The sequence below is a fragment of the Pseudorca crassidens genome, chromosome 11 (genome assembly GCF_039906515.1).
Source record: "Pseudorca crassidens isolate mPseCra1 chromosome 11, mPseCra1.hap1, whole genome shotgun sequence".
Classification (NCBI taxonomy): Eukaryota; Metazoa; Chordata; class Mammalia; order Artiodactyla; family Delphinidae; genus Pseudorca; species Pseudorca crassidens.
In genome coordinates this window covers 100,592,105-100,610,475 of record NC_090306.1, presented here as the reverse complement: position 1 = coordinate 100,610,475, position 18,371 = coordinate 100,592,105, and the positions used below count along the sequence as shown (strand labels likewise).

The 18,371-nt window shown below is 49.3% G+C and overlaps 1 protein-coding gene across 1 annotated transcript in view; it reads left to right on the top strand.

Annotated features, from left to right (window-relative positions):
* Window positions 1–18,371, top strand: part of EFCAB6 (EF-hand calcium binding domain 6) — a 227,434-nt gene that overhangs the window by 186,190 nt on the left and 22,873 nt on the right. Inside the window, exon 18 of the mRNA XM_067698329.1 lies at window positions 984–1,175. Coding sequence (XP_067554430.1) covers window positions 984–1,175 — 192 coding nt within the window. The remainder of the gene's footprint in view (window positions 1–983; window positions 1,176–18,371) is intronic.

Below are 18,371 nucleotides of genomic sequence, written 5' to 3'. Positions count from 1 at the left end.
GCTCAGAGAGGTTAAGGGTTTATGGTGGGCGACACAGCCAGGGTTCAGAGTCTACCACCTGGCTGTGCAGCCAGAGGTTTTCCACTGTACCTGGCTGTGTCGTATCTACACAGGCTAATGAAAGCTTGAAGCCAGACAGTATTAAGGTTAACTTGGTTACCTGTATAACACCTTGTGGACGGGTGGGGTGTGCCCTGTTAGTCCTGAGTGAGAATTAACCGCAAGGGAATTTGGGCTTGGGTCTGCAGGCACGTTAAATTCTTTCTTAAAAAACTAAGATCTTAACTTACCCCTTGATATGGATTTTCTAGTGCAATAGAAATGAATGATTTTGTTTCAACAGATGGGGAAAAATGTGCTTTCTTTTTATAGCAAATGTTTGCAGTTCGGTTTGACTGCTTTACTGCTGGGCTGGCGCCGGCTGCCCCAGCCCCTCTGCACAGGCGCGGGCAGGGGGGTCTCCCCCACCGTAAAGGACAGAGCCTCGGTGTTCATGCCCTGGGGTGTGGGTGGGATGGGGCAGTCCCTCACTCCTCCTCCTGGCCGCTTCCCACGTCAGACTCCTATCGTGAGACCCCTGCCCCACACCTGGACGCAGTGGGGTAGCACCTGAGCTTCTCACTCACAGGTGATTCACTGGGGAGCTAGAATTTAATGATGCAGAGACCTCGGGCAAGTGCCTTCGTGCCTCGGAACCTCCTCGGGACCTGCGAGGACCGGGGCTCCTCTTTCACACCTCTTCGTCTTCGTATCCAAAGAGGAGGGACTAAGGCGAGTTTCCTCAACGACACGTCAACTCTCAGACGGGGTGCACATCCTACCTGTCTGTCTTCAGTCCTCGTGCGTTATTTAGTAATTTAGAATCTGCAGGGGACTCACGTTCACTTGATTTCATTTGCATTCAGAAAAGCAATACTTAAGAAAAATATTTTTGAAATATTCACTTGACAGTAACATCTGCCTTTTTTTTTTTTTAATTGTAGGCATTTTCTGCACTGGATAAAGAGGACACTGGGTTTGTAAAGGCTTCGGATTTTGGACAAGTTCTTAAGGATTTCTGTTACAAACTAACAGATACCCAGTATCATTATTTTTTGAGAAAACTAAGAATTCATCTCACCCCGTATATAAATTGGAAATATTTTCTCCAGAACTTCAACAGTTACCTTGAGGAGGTAAGAATGTATGCAGCACATAAGCATTTCTGTTTGCAAAATAGATAATTGATTAAAACCACAACAGATAAATTGGCCATCACCTCAGTTAATTAACTCATTCTAAATGAAAAATTGATATAAATTCTACTTAGTGTTAGAAGGTAAATATGTATCCTTTAATTCATTAGAAAGTTATTCTATTCTATTCTATTATTTTGTTTATTTTCAAAGAAGTTTAGGAGAGCCTGCTTTTGTCTGGTTGTTTTAATGAGTTCTAAGAATCTTAGATCCCTGGAGATGACCTAGTGTCGAGAGAAGTGAGGCCACTACACGTCAGGCCCTGAACCAGCAATGGGGGAATTGGGACCCACTTGGGAGACATTTGTTGAGGACCCACTATGTGTCAGGCCCTGGGCCATGTGTCAGCCAAGCCTGAGGTAGGGGTAATCATGGAGTTAGTAGAGTCCTGGGGGAAGTCTAAGAGGGCTTCCTGGAGGAGGGTGGGTGGCTGGCCACAGGGCTCTCGTTCCTTCCCGGGACCACTTCTCTGGCAGCACGAGCTGTTCCTTCTGAGGCTGTTTCTCCATTTCTGAATGTAACTGGACCTACAGCATTAGCGCCAATTACAATCTAGTTTCAGCCAACTTGGATTTCTTTGGTCACCATTCTGTGCTGAGTGAGAATGGACACACAGGTGTACCTGCCGCCATGGAAAGGGAGATGAAAGCAAATAGGAAAAATCCAAACATAGTGCAGCAGCTAAGTCACAACAGGCTTGTGCTGAAATGTATTTAACTGTCCTCCTGTAGCTGGACACTGGGGTCATTTCCAATTGCACACTTTTGTATATAGTGAACACCCGAGTTCATAAATCCTTGATCTGGGGTACATTCTTGGAAACGAGATTGCTAGAGCAAATGGCATGAGCGTTTTTAAGGTCTGAGACTCATTGTAGTAATAATAACAGCAGCAAACTCAATATAGTGCTTCCTGAGGGCAAGGCACCATTCTTAGTCCTATATAGATATTAACGGGTCTAATTCTTTTGCTGTCACTACGAGGCACATGCTAGTAATATCCCATCTTAAAGACGAGGACTGGGGCACACGCAAGTCATTGCCCACAGTCACCCCGAAGGTGGCAGTAGAGCTGGCTTGTGGCCCCAGAAGCCTGGCTCCCGACTCCAGGTCTCTGAAGGCTGTGCCGTCTCCTCTGGGGCGTGTGAGCATTTTCATCTCTGCCATTTAGATGGACATTTCCTAACAAAATATACTATTTTGTTGCCTGTTTCAAAACTTTATATATATGATATTGTATCCAATTCTGTCTTCGGCACTTGTGTTTTTCTCGCTTAATATCGTGAATTTAAGATTGGTCCGTGTTGCTACGTTGGCTTTAGTTCACTCGCTCAAGCTGCCATAAAATTAGCCAATTAAATGATAAATGAATATATTCTATTGAATGAACAAACGCCGTTCAGTCGTCGTCCTCCTGCTAATGGCATACAGGCGGTTTGCGGTTTTCTCCGTTACGAGCAGGGCACGGTCAGCCTTCTGTGACTGTGTCCTTTGCACACTCGGGGTCACTCTGCGTGGAACGGCTGCGGGAGGGGGCGGGGGCACAAGTTGAACTCCACAGACACCGCCACGGTGGCTGCACCTGTCAGTCAGCGCACGCTCCCGCCAGCCACGTGGGAGGGCTGCTGACGCGCCGCATGCCGGAGCCCTTGGTGTTATCGGGAGTTTCATTTCCGCCAAGGCTTTCAAATGTTATCAGCCATCCAGGCTCCCTCGTCTGAGAACTGCCTGAAAGGATTCCACTCCTGTGTTGGTATGGGCGTTGCAAGTGTCTTCTCCTGGTCTGTGACTTGTCTTTTCTCTTTGTCTGTGGTGACTGTCACTATTTTTATGTGAATTATACTTTTTTTCTGATTTTAAAAGAAATACATATTGTGAAAAATTTGGAAAATACAGGAAAGTGTAAAAAAAAGAAGATAGTCGTTTAACCCTGTGATGATGGTGTGATGATGGTGTGATGACAGGAACAACCTCCATACGGTTTAGTGAGACCTGCTGAGCTCTGGGCCCTCCCCCTGGCATTTGCTCACCTGGTTTGCTGCCCGGATGAGGGAGGGGATACAGGTGGAACACGTGGGTCCCAAAGTCAGGTACCCGCCTCCGCAGCTGGAGTGGACACCAGGCAGTTCAGCTTCAGAGCTGTCTTCTTCCCAAGGGCCACGCTGCCTCGGAGAGCTTCTTCGTCTATTTTTAATGCATTTACCCCCAAACCATAAAGTTTGCCATCTTAACCCTTTTTAAGTTAATGCACAGCTCAGTGGCATGAAGTCCATTCACGTTGCTGTGTAATCATCACCACCCTCCACCTGCAGAACTCTCTTCGTCTTGCAAAACTGAAACCCTGTCCCCATTAAGCACTAACTCCCCAACCCCCCTCCCCCAGCCCCTGGCACCCCCCGTTCTACTTTCTCTAGGAATTTGACGACTCCAGGTGCCTCAGACGAGTGAAACCTGCGGTACTTGTCCTTTTGCGTCTGGCTTATTTTACTGAGCGTAATGTCTTCAGGGTTTATCCTCTTGTAGCACGGTCAGAACTTCCTTCCTTTTTAAGTCTCATAATACTCCACTGTATGGATAGACCATGTTTTGTGTATCCATTGATCTATGGATACATCTATTTCTATCCTATCCAGTGAACACTTGGGTTGCTTCCACGTTTTAGCTACAGTACTGTGAATAATGCCGCCATGAACGTGAGTGTACAGATGTAATGCATTTTTTTACATAGTGGAGATAACATTTTAGATATAATCATGTATCTTGCTGTTTTTCCTTTAACATTAAATTCCACCAAGTCACTTAAAGTTCTTCCAAACGTGAGTTAAAATGTCTGCATAACATTCCATCAACTCCTTATTTTTAAGCGTTTTGTTTTTTTTCCAGCTTCCGCCACTGTAATTTGCTGGGCCATGAACACTTTGTATGCAAGTCTATGTACACATTTTGGACCTTCTTCCTAAAGAAAGAATCCAAGAAATAAAATAACTGGGCTCAAAGGATAGGAATACTTTTATTGATCTTGAAAGCAGCCCCATTTTTAAAAAATAATTTTTTCTATTAGGTTGAATCATATGAAATCACCATTTTTAGAGTCCTAAATGATTGAATATTGACAATTTCATATGGTTTAAGCTAATATTTGTAGAAGTAATTTGTGTCCATTTTACATGATTAGGAATATACCAGTCATTTTGAAGGAGAGAATTAAAGTCAGCCCTAGGGACGAACAGTGTTAACATGTTGGTATATTTATCTCTAATCCTCTTTTTTGTACAGATATCCTTTGGGGGTGAGGTCAAGGACAGAGAGTATATGCTGCTGAATTAGGGGGTGGTTGGGGATTCTCACAACTCTTAAAAGACTCTTTAATATTTTTAAATTTATTTTTCTTTGAACTTTAAAATTTTATTTTATTATTTTTTATTAATTTTAATTAATTTATTTATGTTTTGGCTGCGTTGGGTCTTCGTTGCTGTGCGCGGGCTTTCTCTAGTTGTGGTGAATGGGGGCTACTCTTCGTCGCGGAGCACGGGCTCTAGGCGCGCAGGCTCAGTAGTTGTGGCGCACGGGTTTAATTGCTGCGTGGCCTGTGGGATCTTCCCCGACCAGGAATCGACCCCATGTCCCCTGCACTGGCAGGCGGATTCTTAACCACTGCACCACCAGGGAAGTCCCAAGACTCTTTTTTAAACAAACGTTTATTATTTGTATCAAAGTAATATATGCCCATATAGAAATAAAATTGAATTGTTGCAAAAGATTTAAAAGCAGAGATCACTTGATCAACTGTTCACCGCAGTCCTGCTTCCCAAAGGCAGCCACTGTAAGCCCCTGTTGTTTCTCCAGCTGCACCTTCCTGTCTCTCAGCACCTCCCCTCCCCTCCATTCCCTAACCACCCCCAAATAGGAGAGAGGGCTCGGCTTTCCCACCCCAGCTGCCCAGCTCCTCCTCTGGGACCCCTGCATGTCCCTCTGGAGCTGCCTTTTCACTTCCTGTGATATCGCGGGCATTTCCACGTCAGTGATTTGTCTCTAACGCAAATCACTTTGCTTTAGAGACAAAGTGGGGTGGATGTGTACCATCCCAGTCACTCTGTCCATCAGCCAGCATTTCCTGTGCGCCCGCTGTGTACCCAGCACTGAGCAGGTCCTGAGGTCAGCCAGGGGCCTGCGTTCTAGCAAGGGAGACGGACGAGAAATGAGAATACGTACCAGATGTCAGAAGCCAGTATGTGCTGTGGGATAAAATAAACCCAGACAGAAGGGTAGCCTGGTGAGAAGCGGACATCTGAGCTGAGACCCAGCGGAGGGCAGGGAGGGACTCAGTGACCTCTAGGGAGGGGCTGTCGGAGCACAACCCTGCAGAGACCCAGCAGGAGGGAGCCCTCGGGGCTTGAGGTGTGGCTGCCTGGGTGGGCGGGAGGGACGGATGAGGGGGGCAGCCCTGTAGCTCACTTCGACTCTGAATAACATGGAGACCCAGGGAAGGTGTGGGGAGAGGAGCGTCGTGACCATGACCAACTAACATTTTAGAGAAGTCATGGTGGACACCGGGTGGGGAAGGCTCGGGGAGGGCGCCCGGGGGCGCCCAGAGCCAGTAGGGAGGCGGGCGCACCCTGGGGAGGGATGCTGCTGGCGTGGCTGCTTCTGGATACATTTGGAAAGGGGAAGGTAAGAGAATGAGTCAGGAGTGACCCAGGCTTTGGGCCTTTGAATGGGGAAGGGAGCGGGAAGACAGGTGTCCTGGGTCAGCAAGCAGCTTCATTGGCTTCGCCGATGCCCCGTCGTTGGTCTTGAAGCGACTTCCAGTGTTCCGAGTTCTAATTACTGTAGAGTGTCCTTGCCGAGCACCTATAAGTACGTGCCCAAACCCTTCCAGCGGCTCCCACTGGAGGACTCCACTGGCCACGCTGAATCTTGACGGGCTGTGTCCAGAGGTCACACAGCCTGCAGGCAGAGGACGCGGCTCGTCCTCACTCACGGTCACTCTGAGCATCTCTGCCGACCCTTGAGTTCCCGGAACCAGGGGCGAACGTCTCCAAAGCTTCAAACGTTGCCACGCGCTTCCCCTGACATTCGTCCTACCTGATTTCTTCGCAAAGCCCCCTTTGCCTCTGGAAGCACTTTGCTGAACGTCCTTGCGAGGAGGTTCTAGGATTAATTGCAACATGAATGACGGTGGGAGATGTGTTTCGAGACAGGAGGGGACATGGAGGCTGGCGGGGCAGCGGGGACTCAGAGGTGGCACAGACTGGCCCACTGTTTGCCCTCACCCCCCGCTTTCGCTGTCCGTGTGCAGTGGGTGCTTGGGACTAAGTGGCATCAGCCCCACACCGGCCTGGGGGTGGGAAGTCCTGCTGAGAAGCCAGTGCTTGAGCAGAGGTGCCTTTACTGGAAGGACAAGTTGAGGTTGGGACTTCCAGCTTGAAAGGATGTGGGGTGTGAAGACTCAGTGTGGGGCGACCATACTGTTCAGGGTGCATTGGGGGTTTCTTCTGCCCCGTTTTTTTGAAGAGGGAGGAGGGCAGCAGGGGCCGACCACCGGGGCCCTGCGTCCCTCGCTCCGGAGTTCAGGTCCCTTTCTCTGAGCGGCAGGAGACTCCTTAAGACTTCTGAGCAGGGACCTGGGTCAGCTTCCTCAAGGGAGGCTGAGATGGCAAAGTGGCTGTGTGAGAGCCGTGACCGTGTACATAGTGATGGTTCCAGAAGTTTAGTCCTGAGCTGATGTTCTTAATAGAAGGAAAAGAAGTCACAAACAATAGGAAGAGTTAATGCATCCTCCTCGAGCTCATTAAATACATCAGCCATCCCTTCCTCTAGGGGATGCATGGCGGCAAGTAATTAAAAGGAGATTACCAAAATGTAATTAAGGCAGTCGGGACCTCTTCTCGCAAAGGAAGTTTGCTGTGAATAATCGCCAGCCAAACCGAATCCGTTCTTGGAACAGGGACAGCTGGAAAGGTAGCTAAGGAGTCCCGTAAGGCTTGAGGAGATGGAGCGCACAAAGATGACGATTTTAGCCCTGCTCATGATCCGGTTCTCATTCGGGGTGCACCGCTAAGTCTGCCCCCCAAAACTCGTATTGCTCTGTGTCTCGCGTGTCCATCACGCACAGCAGGGGAAAAGCATCTCGGCTGCTTTCAGAACAGGTGCCGCGTTACTTTCAGATCCTGGCGTGCGGATCGGCCCTGGCGTGTGGCTCGGCCCTGGCTTTTTGGCTGCTGGCTTTTTCCGCTGCCCCACTGAAGCGTTTCTCAAAGTGGGGGTCACGGGCTGGCGCAGATCAACCGCGCACCGTCGGCTCAGCGCGTGGGCCGCACGTCACTCTTGGGACACCGAGCTCGGCCTGGAGCCCGGGAAGCTGTGGACGACGAGACTCCGTCAGGCTCTGCAGACAGGAGCAAAGGGCATGCCTGGTGCCACCGGGAGCATCACACCCGAGTCAGGACAAGAAACACTAGCTCAGGTGGCACAAAAGAAGAGGAACGAGGTATTAAAACTGAAATGCTACCAGAGCCTTGGTTGAAGAGTAAAAAAGAAAAAACAAGACAAGCTCCGGACATCAGCAGTAACACCTTTTTCATAAGATTCTCACAAACGAGGTGAAAACATTATCTGAATGTCTGCCCTCAGCAAATACCTCTTTTTCACTTCTGGGAAAAACATTTTACATTCAAAATGCTACGTGCAAACTGTATAGAGTATCACTACTTGTTTTTAGAAATCATTGCTGTTTAACATTTCTTTTAAGTCTTAAAGTGCAATTTCAGTGTCTTCCGTGAATATAAAATAATGCTCAGAGCAGAAATAGAATTTTTAAAAGACATGGTAGAAACCCATATAAAATCTTTCTACTTTATTATCATGGAAATAATGGAATTTTTTTTAACAAAACGCATCCTTATTCAATGCAGAGTAATTATTTTGTCCCATTCTAGCTAACACAGAGCCAATGAGATCTGTCCTTACCTTGTGTTTATAATATATTGTCTTTAAAGTCATCCAGTGAGATGTTGAGTAACTTGAAGATGATTTTTTTCCGAGAGAGAATTTAAGATTGTAGTTTTCAATTGAACAAGGGACCGTAAAGCACATCAAAATGTTTGTAATCTTTTATGAACATCACATTTATATTAGTTGCCAACAGTGCTGCTTTGATTTATCTTTCTTTTTATTGTAAACATAATGGTGTCCATGTATTTTTAATGAACATTATAAAGAATGGGGACGTTTCCTTTTCAGGAAAAGCCTCGAAGGTTACTGGAAATAAATTAAGGAAATTATTGAGAAATGTCATCCCCGTTATTTACTCTTGCCTCTGATGGCGAGAAAGGCTAAGTCCTCTTGATACAGTTTCGGTGATTTTTGAATGTTTCCCCTAAATTTCACTCACTTTCCACTTGCCAATGGGATAATTACTACCTGCTGTCCTGGAGACGGTTGAGTAGATGGCAGGGTGGGAGGGATGACACAGGCCGCTTGGACACTTGCGGTGGCCTTGGTGACAGTGCAGGGTGAGGGGCTGCTGGGCCCGCCGTGCCTGAGCTAAAGGAAAAGGAATATTGTCAACCACCGCCTTGTATGAAAATGACATCATCACACCGGAGGAGCAGTTAGGGGCCAACCTGCTCAAGGTACCTGACCACAGCCAGCATGACGCGTCGCCGTTCTCGTGAGGTTAACACGCTTCTCCCAAATCTGAGCGCGTCGAAGCACCCATGCATCCTGGGCCCCATCTGGATCTGGAGCCTCCAGTCAGAAGGAGTAGAAGGTCCCCCCGTCTTCCCCAGCCTCCAGGGGTGTGGACAGTCGAGGGACTGGGCACCTACCTCTCTAGCAGCTGCCAGATGGGCCCCTGCCAGAATTAGGACAGGGCTTGGCCACCTGGTTTCCACGCCTCTTGCAGAAAAGCAAAGGGGGCCGTGCCAGGCTTGCTTCCACCTGACCCCTGTACAGCGCCAGCAGGGCTGGGCCTCAGCCCGTCTCTGGGGAATGCTGTACAGCTCCTCCGATGTCCCACCTTGTATTTGTCACTCACTCTCGCATTCTCCAGATGCTTTCGCCAGCACTCGCCTCGAATCTGGGCTGGCGATCTCTCTTGATTCCTACCCTCAGTGGGAATACATGAGGGTATTCACGTATAGGGTATTCATGTATAGGGTATTCACGTACAGGCTCTCTACATGTTCAAAATAAGCGGACTGTGACACAGCCCATCCCCGCAGACCCCCTCCAGGGCCATGGCAGTCTGATTTGCAGTCTAATTCAATTGCCAGTGTTTGGGTCAATTAAACATCAGAGTTGAGCTGTACCGTTGATTCTACGAGGTCATGACCATATCAGGAAGCCAGGAGTCAATCCAAGAAGTCATTGTTCCGAACAAGCCTCGCAGAGCAAATCCAGGCTGCAGACAGCACCAGTTTCTTGATTGTTACCACATACCTACATGTCTCGCTTGGAGGTGAGCTCTCACGTTCTGGCTTTAGCTGCCCCGTTTGACTGGGAGAATCTTACCTTCCCACATTCAGCACATGTGTGACAGCGTGCGCCAGACCCTGGCCTACCTAGTGATGTTGCCCAGCCAGTTACCGTCATCTTCTTGTCACCCACAGTCAGTCACCAACATCCAAACGGTGGCTAGTACGCATTGGGCACGTGCTGTGAGCCAGGCCCTGTTCTAGGCACTTTACCTAAATTAACTCAGCTAACCCTCCTAAGATCCCTTTTAAGGATCGGGAGACCGAGGAACAGAGAGGTCACAGCATCCGTTCCTGATCACACAGCTAGAAGTGCCAGAGCTGGGATCAGAGTTCAGACCAGAGCCAGGCCCCTGCTCTCAGCTTCCTACTGTCAGTGGGAGCTGTCTCGAGTGTCCCCCCCACAGGATTGGTGTTTGGATGAAGCGAGTTAATGCAGAAAGAGCTTTGCATGGTACCAAACATAGCAAACACCAAATGTTTGCATTATTAGTTTTTATTCTATCCTACTTCAGTGAGTGCGTGGTTATTGTATAATATTTAGTAATGATGTGATTATACGGTGTGTAATTTACTTGCGTGGAAGAATTCGTCTCATAGTTTCATACATGAATTCAGCCATGAGTTTCTTGAACATTAAAGGGTTGAAGGCATAGCTTAAATGTTTCCTCTACTTCTCAGCATTTTGTGGCAGTTTCGTGCTACCAAAGGATTTGTGCACGGGGTGTGTGCAGAGGTGTCGGATGGATCCATTGTGAAGGTCGAGCTGTATGGTGGGAGTCAGCTCGGAGAGCCGAAGGGGGAGGACCTAAGTCTGCATGGTCAGGGGCAGAGACGGCATAATCAGCTCTCTGATGAGCTTACACCGTGTCTGGACACCGGGAGACCAGGCTTCCCGGGCATAAGGACAGCATGTGCAGAGACCCAAGATGGGAAACGTGTACGTTGGGCATGGCTAGAGCATGGGTCAGGTGGGCTGAGAGGCCGGGGGCAGAGGATCTGCGAGGGAGGCCAAGGGGCAGGGCTGTTAGGGTGGGTCTCCCCCATGCTTGCCTCCATGGGCATCTCAAAGCATCAGCTTCTCCAAGGCAGGGGTTTGTCTCTGCCGTTCACTGCTCTATTGCCCATGCCTGGCATGGAGCCTGGCACGCGGTAGGCCCTCAGTCAGTGCTGATGAATTCGCATATTCCTCTCTTGGGTGGGCTCTGTACTTGTGCGTGTGGTGGGGCTGGGATCATGGAAGGATGGGAGAGCACAGCTCTGAAGTCATCAGCTCACAGGGGAATAGCCTGGGGACTGGGCCGAGTCCTGACCCACTTACTTTGTCTAGAAATAGGGAGAACCATGGCTGCCTCGAAGGGCAATGGGAGGATTAGAGAAACTTCTGCAACGCCCCAGCCCAGCGCCTGGGTGAAGGAGACACAGGGAAGGACGGCCACCAGGACTGGGTGTCAGTTAGCCTTGGTTCAGTTGACTTGAAGCTTGACTTGATTGTAGCCTTTCCAAAGGAAAAGGAACCTGGAATCTCCAGATCTGCCTTCATGCATTGCCTAGAAAGAATCCCTCCGTGGTCAGAGATCCCAGTGTGGGCAGCGGTCACGCCACCGGGAAACTAGAGTTGTGCCTGCAGTTCTGGTGTCACCCTTTTGAATCTGCAAACAGCATACTGGATCGCTGAGGCCAATTCATCGATCACTAAGACCTCCAGACCTCCCGACAGACGAGCGTCTACCCTTGGCCTCGTGCATGCTGGGCTCTGGGAGTCGCAAAAGTTGGTTCCTTGATCCGGCGGGAGGCATCTGTAGCAGCACGTCTGCACACAGAGCTTTCACTTTATTCTCAACTGGATTTTTTTTAATGTTTTATCTTTTTTTTTGACAGGCAGTTTTGCTGCTGTTGTTATTTTTAGCATTCATTAATTCACTGTAAATACAAATGAAGATACAGTGCAATTAATTTCTTTGCTAATCAAAATATTTGATCAAATGAAGCAATTTTTCAATTCTTAGAAGTAATTATACTGTTCTTTAAAAGGAAGTAGAGGAATTCATTACTGAGTATTTCTAATTAGGAGTTTTTGCTACCTGCTGTATTCTTATTCTGTATGAAGTTTTGGGATTGTTTTTTCTTCCTCCTGTAAGGAATCATGGGAAAAACTGTATAATTGAATCCCTAAGTATTCAGAACAAAACTTAGTAGAAGAATCATGCAGTCTGATTAGCTAATTATAACCTTCGTAATAGTTAGACTGATATACTAACATGTTTCTAATCTGACAGCTGGAATGGACCTTGCTAAACCATGTTGTCCTAGCCAGGTGACTGCCAACTTGGACACCCACAGGAGGGGTATCACAAAGTCCCTTTGCAAAGTGCCCATCGTCAAGGAACACTGACAGCCAAAAAGCCACCTTCTCGTCTCTGTACTCTGAGCTCAGTACCTTTTATTTCTCACTAACTAGAAATTCAGAACTGAAGTGGTCAGCTATCGCCGTGTAACAAACAACCACGGAACCTCCAGGACTGTGAGCATTCGTTTGGCTTTTGCTTGTGGGCTGGCTGATCTGGGCTGGCTCGGCTCTGATGGCCTGACTGGGATATCTCTGCTTCTTGGACCAGAGCGAAGTCACATGGGCTCCTCTCAAGGCAGCACGACAGACACAGGAAGCCTTGCAGATCACACAAGCACTTTTTAATTCTTTGGTCACGTTGTACCTGCTAACGTTCCCTTGGCCAAAGCAGTCATATGGCTGAATCCAAAGCCACAGGGTAGGGAAATATTCTCAGCTCTTCAGTGGGAGGAACCCCGGAGTCCCATGGCAAAGGATGTGGAGACAGGGGAGTTGAGGAAATGGGCCTTGAATGCAGCATGCCACCAGCAAACAGATACATGGCGTGTCTCTGTCCCCAGCCCTACCAGATCATCTGACAGCTCAGCCCACCCCTCCACCCCTTCCCTACCACGTTCTCTCCTCCAGGTTACCTAGAGAAGTTGCTTAGGATACGATTTCATGGAAAATTGATTTTATAAGTCAGCCAAGAACGTGGCTGGACGTAACTTATTGACAGGACACTAGAAGGCTCTGTTATGGAAGCATTCCCGTAACAGAGCTGTTGAAACAAGAGTACAATAAAACTGAATATGAGCTAACAGAATTCCAGGGTCAGTGAACCCCCTGGGGCGCCCTGCCCTCTCTGGCTTGTTCTTGCCCTGGGCTCACTCTCTCAGCTCTGGGTTGGGGTCACAAGCTTCTTACTTGGGGATCCCCCAACCCCTTTCAAATATGAGTTCCCTGTAGCAGAGATGGGTTAATTCATCTTTGTGGGGGACAGGTCGGTGCAGTGCCTTCCTGAGAGGACAGGATGCTCCCTGTTTGTCCCCTGTCTCCTGGGATGATTCTTGCGGGCAGCTCCCTCTGACTGGTGTGGCTGTCACGACCTTACAGACTGAGAACCTTGGCCCAGGGAAGTGAGGTGACTGCTTGAGATGCAGCCAGAAGATGGCAGGGCTCTAGCCTAGCTGTCCTGAATCTAAGCCTCGGCTCCGCCTGCAGGGCCCGAAGCAGCCGGTCAGGAGCCCGGGTCCTGCGGAGGGCCCTTCTCGAGGTGCGTGACCACGTCTCAGACCTGGCTTCCCTCCCCAGCAGGCTGGCTTGACCTGCAGGCAACAACGGGCGCCACATGCCTCTGCCCTCTGATGACCCACCATAGAGCCGGCGTGGGCCAGGAACCAGGACTCAGCCCAGCTCTGCCCGAGCTCTTGACTCAGGCAAAGATGTCTATTAAAACAACCGGCAGGAACAGCAAGAACGGCCGCCCATGTTTGCCGGGCACTGGGCGAAGCACTGCGAGGGTTTTCTTGTTGAGATCCCAGGCCTGACCTTTGAGACGGTTCGGGTTTTATTCTCATGAGGAAAGTGAGGCAGAGGGGAGTGCGTCTTGCCTGAGGTCACAAGAAAGAGCAGAACTGAGCTCCATTCAGCCCTGAGCAGCCCCAAAGCCCTCAGCTGATGGCGAGCTGTCCTCGCCCTCCAGGCCCGGCCCCTCCACTTGACCAGTCTGGCCCCTGGTCGACTTCTGCTGGGTCCCAGTCAGGCGGAACTTGGGTTGCTGCTCCCTGGCTGTGCTCTCGAGGCCGGGTGGGTCTGCCCCTTCTTCACGTTTGGTGTCAGGCGCAGAATGGTGGTGGATCTGGCCTGAGCCGCCAGGAGGACGGGACACAGGCTGGGGGTCCCAGCTCTGTGCCTGCAGGGCTCCCCCAGTTCATCAGCCGGCACTGTGCGCGCTGGGAGACAGCCCAGTCTGGGCGGAAGGCGGCCTCAGAGACACTGGGCTGTGGGGCGCGAGGAGCCCTGAGCTGGGGCAGAAGGGGTGGGCTCAGGGTGAGTTCTGCACAGACCTCCCCCTGGGCCCCTCCCACGCGGGCTTCTTCCCTCTGACCCCCCACTGGTTGGGGCGGCCTCTTGGGTGAGTCCAAGCAATGGCAGGATTCAGAACCCCTGGATTACACTGTAAAGCTTGCTTTTTACTAAATGACATACGTGGCTACGTTTGAGCCTGAGAAAAACTCCATAAAATTGAGGTGTTATTAGTCAGCTCTTTGATGACTGTGTGCTCCATATGTTGGGACGTTATTTCTTTTATGTATTTCACCAACACTGTCGTGTCGTCACAAAGGGGACCAGGAATCTTCCTTTTGGGACAGGCGACCCGTACTTCTCTGCGACATCAAGAGGGACAATTGTTTAGTAAAACAAGGTTCCATGAATACCCTTGAATAAATGCGAGAAGATACCTTCAAAACATGTAAATCATTCTCTAACTGGGTCAGACCCGTAGTGCATAAGAGTCTACTTTGTTTTTTTCTTTTTTCATTTGAAAAGTCACCGGTGTGCGCAGTTGTCAGATGGGGGGCTGCGGGGAGGAGCGCTGAGGACGCAGGCCCAGCGTCTCCTGCTCCAAAGAATAGTGGGGACGGAAGTGGGCGCCTCTCCATCTTGCAGCTGTGATTCCTATCCTGAGGGGACCTTTTATGTAAAGCGTAGTTAGTTTTGGAAAGTGACATTTGCATCTGAAGATAGTGGTGTCTTTTCTGATTAGGAGAAACATTTCTTCTAGTTATAGAAAAAGCACTATTTTTCCCCATTCAGATATAACGATCACGTGAGAAGTTCTGGGGACACAAAAGCGCCAGACCAGGAGCCATCTGTTCTTCCCTGGCGTCTCCAGTCACTCAGAGCTAGGCTGGCGGTGGTGGCTGAGCGGCTCTGCAGAGAGCAGGATGGGAACCAGAATGTGGGCGCCTAACAGCCTCGAGCCCAACTGCCCTTGATGGGAGAGCCAGGAGGCCCTACCCTCCAGAGGCCAGAGGCTTCTCCGGGTGGCACGGGGTGGGGAGCAGCGCGGCTGCGTCCCCTGGGGCCTGGGGACCTTCTGGTCAAGGGCTGGTCCCTTGTGCACAAAGGCGATGGCCGTGGTGCTGCTGGGGGCGGGGTAATGAGTGATCTTTGTTTTCAATTTGTGCCCTGTTTGTAGTTTTCTACAGTGAACATGCAATAATTATCTTTGCAAGCGGCAAAAGAATATCTCTAACTGGCAGCGAAACCACCTTTGTGACAAACATAGTCCCCTCCCTCTCGGTGTCCACAGCCTGGCCTCTGGCTGTGGCTTTGGGGATGTTGAGGAAAACGCTGGCGGTGCAGGAAGCCGGCGCTGCTCTCCTGAACTTCCCGCCAGCTTGTCGAGTAAGGATAATAGCACCCCGGGTGCCAGTTTTCAAGGATTTGCACCTGTACCTCCTTCACCTCCTGGCTCAGCGGTTTCCTCCTCTGGAGGCTGTTTCCATCAGTTGTGTCAAGAGCACACGACCCGTTATAACCTCTGCTCACCTGTGAGACTGGCCCTCATCTCTCTTCCCCCCCAGACCCCACCCAGGCAAGACTACTTAAGGATTACTTGTTACCTCTGTCTCCCCAGCATCTAACGAGGAGCCTGGCACACAGCAGACATTCCAGGGGTGTCTGTGGATGGCTCAATACAGTCATCTCGGGCGTGCGTTGAGTGTTCATCCTCTGTAAGTGCATCGCGTGTGCGTGTGTCACACGCCCCGCAGAGATGCTCGCCCTCCCCCCAGGGCTCTGGGATTCAGTGTGACCCGGGTGTCACTCTGATCCCTGCGCAGGTGGAGAGGGGGCAGATTCACATCCAGGGCAGTCACACCGAGCAGGGCTCCCCGACCAGCCGTTCCTCCACGTCGCTCGCAAGCAGGCTATCCCGGCCCCGCAGCCTCAGGACCGCGACCCGTGGGGCAGGCAAGACTCCCGGCTTGGGAGCCCCACCCAGTCCTCTGCCTGGCTCTGCCCTCGCTTATTCCTCATCCAGAGAACAAGCGTTAGTACTGGGGTGTGCATATATACACGTGTGTGCATGTGTGTATGCTCGTGTGATCGTTTGGACCCTTTTGTGGCCCCTTTCCACTTAGTGCACTGCAAACATTTTACCATATTGTTAAACTATTTCTTGAAACATTCTAAATAGCTGCACTGTCATCCATCTTCTAGAAATATCGTGTTTTATTTAACCATTCTCCTACTTTAGACATCTAAAGTGTTGCTAATTTTTTTTTAATTTTGTGAATTCCGTAAATAATACTGTAATGATAATTCCATGTTTATTTCCTCAAGGAAAGTCTTCAAAGGGTAGGTACCAAGTCAAAGGATAGGCACTTTTATGTCTCCAGATACCTTATTCCCCCTTTTCCAGCACTGATATTGTCAATCAAGAAATTTGCATTTCTTAGAAGAAAAAAGTGGAATCTTATTTTCTTTTCCATTTTTTTCGCAGCATGACCAGGTCAGAGTTTTTTGTTTTTTGTTTTTTGTTTTTTTGCGGTACGCGAGCCTCTCACTGTTGTGGCCTTTCCCGTTGCGGAGCACAGGCTCCGGATGCGCAGGCTCAGCGGCCATGGCTCACGGGCCCAGCCGCTCCGCGGCATGTAGGATCCTCCCGGACTGGGGCACGAACCCGTCCCCTGCATCGAACCCGTGTCCCCTGCATCGGCAGGCGGACTCTTAACCACCACGCCACCAGGGAAGCCCCCAGGTCAGAGTTTTCTAACAGAAGACCCAGGGTGGCTGCCCAGAGCAATCATTCATTTGATTGGCTGTGTGGAGACACTGTTTATCCACTCTTTCTTTGAACAAATAGCAAGGTCCCGCTGTGTGCCAGGTTCTTCTAAGCACTCAGGAATTCAGCAGTGCACAAAAGACTAGACTTGCCTTGAAGTTTATTTTCTGTCGGGATGAGAAAGACAATTAGGGTAAATATGAGGTGGATCAGAGAGTCATACGTGGGATGGAAATGAGCAGGGAACGCGAGAGAGAATCTGGAGTTCGGCTCGGGAACGTGATAAAAACCCTGAGAGAAGGGCGAGAAGAGCAAGTGCAAAGGCCCTGAGGCAGGAAGGAGGTTGCTGTGAATGAAGCACAGCAGGAGGCTCTCACAGAGTGAGGTCAGAGGGAGTCGTGGGCAAGCCATTGTGACACCCTGCCTGTTACTCTGAGCAACATGGGAAGCCGTTTGAGAGTTGTGCTTGACCTGATTTGCCCTTTAAAGAGATCGTCCTCAGGGGAAAATGACTATGGCTTTTTGATTATGGCTCTGCCCTCCCTTACCCCTCCATCCAGAGAACAAGTGCTGACACGTGTGTGTGTACTTTAAAAGACTGAGGGTGGAAACAGGGAGGCTGATGCAATAATCCGTGCAAGACGATGGCAGCCTGGACCAGGGGGTGAGGGTAGAGCGGTCAGCTTCCAGGTATGCACTGGGAGCAGAGCCCCTGGGATTTGCGGGTGGTTTGGGTATGAGTGATAGAAAGATCTGTCACAGAGGACTCTATTCTGAGCCACTGGGACCATTTCCATTTGCTGAGCTGGGGACCTCAGAAGGACTGTGTTTTGAAGCTGATGACTCGAAAGAAGAAAGAATTTTCCTTTGTGAAACTCGGATGTTCTGTTTCGCTTGGGAGGGCCTCTCTCCCCCAAGGTTATCTTGGAGTCAGCCAGCCGTGTCCACTGATTTATTTGTATATTCTGGGCCTAGCTCTTCTGATTCTATTATTCTGATTATATCAAGTTTATGGCGTTTTTATATCTGGTGGCTCAAAAACATCATTGCTAGCCGTTTCCAAAAATTTCATGGCAAATCTCACACATTTCTTTTTCTTTACCAACTTTAATATCTATGTCTAATGAGTCCCCCAAATATCCACTGAGATATTTTTTCTTTTTTTTTAATTTTTAAATTTTATTTATTTTTTTATACAGCAGGTTCTCATTAGTTATCCATTTTATGCATATTAGTGTGTATATGTCAATCCCAAGCCATTGAGATTTTTACTAGAGTTTTATTGATTTATAATTTGAGAAAGGTTTTACCTTTGGAAGTAGAGTCTTCACATCCAGGAACATAGTATGTGTCTCTTTTCATTCCAGTCTTGCTTTAATAACCTTCAGTAGAATGTGTATGGCTTTCTTTGTATAGGTCTTATGCCTTTCAGATGTAATCTATCCCAAGGTATTCAGTAGCTTTGTCATTAATGTGAATGTGGATTTTTTTTCACAATGCAACTTCTAACTAGTTATATTTACTGTTTAAAAAAGA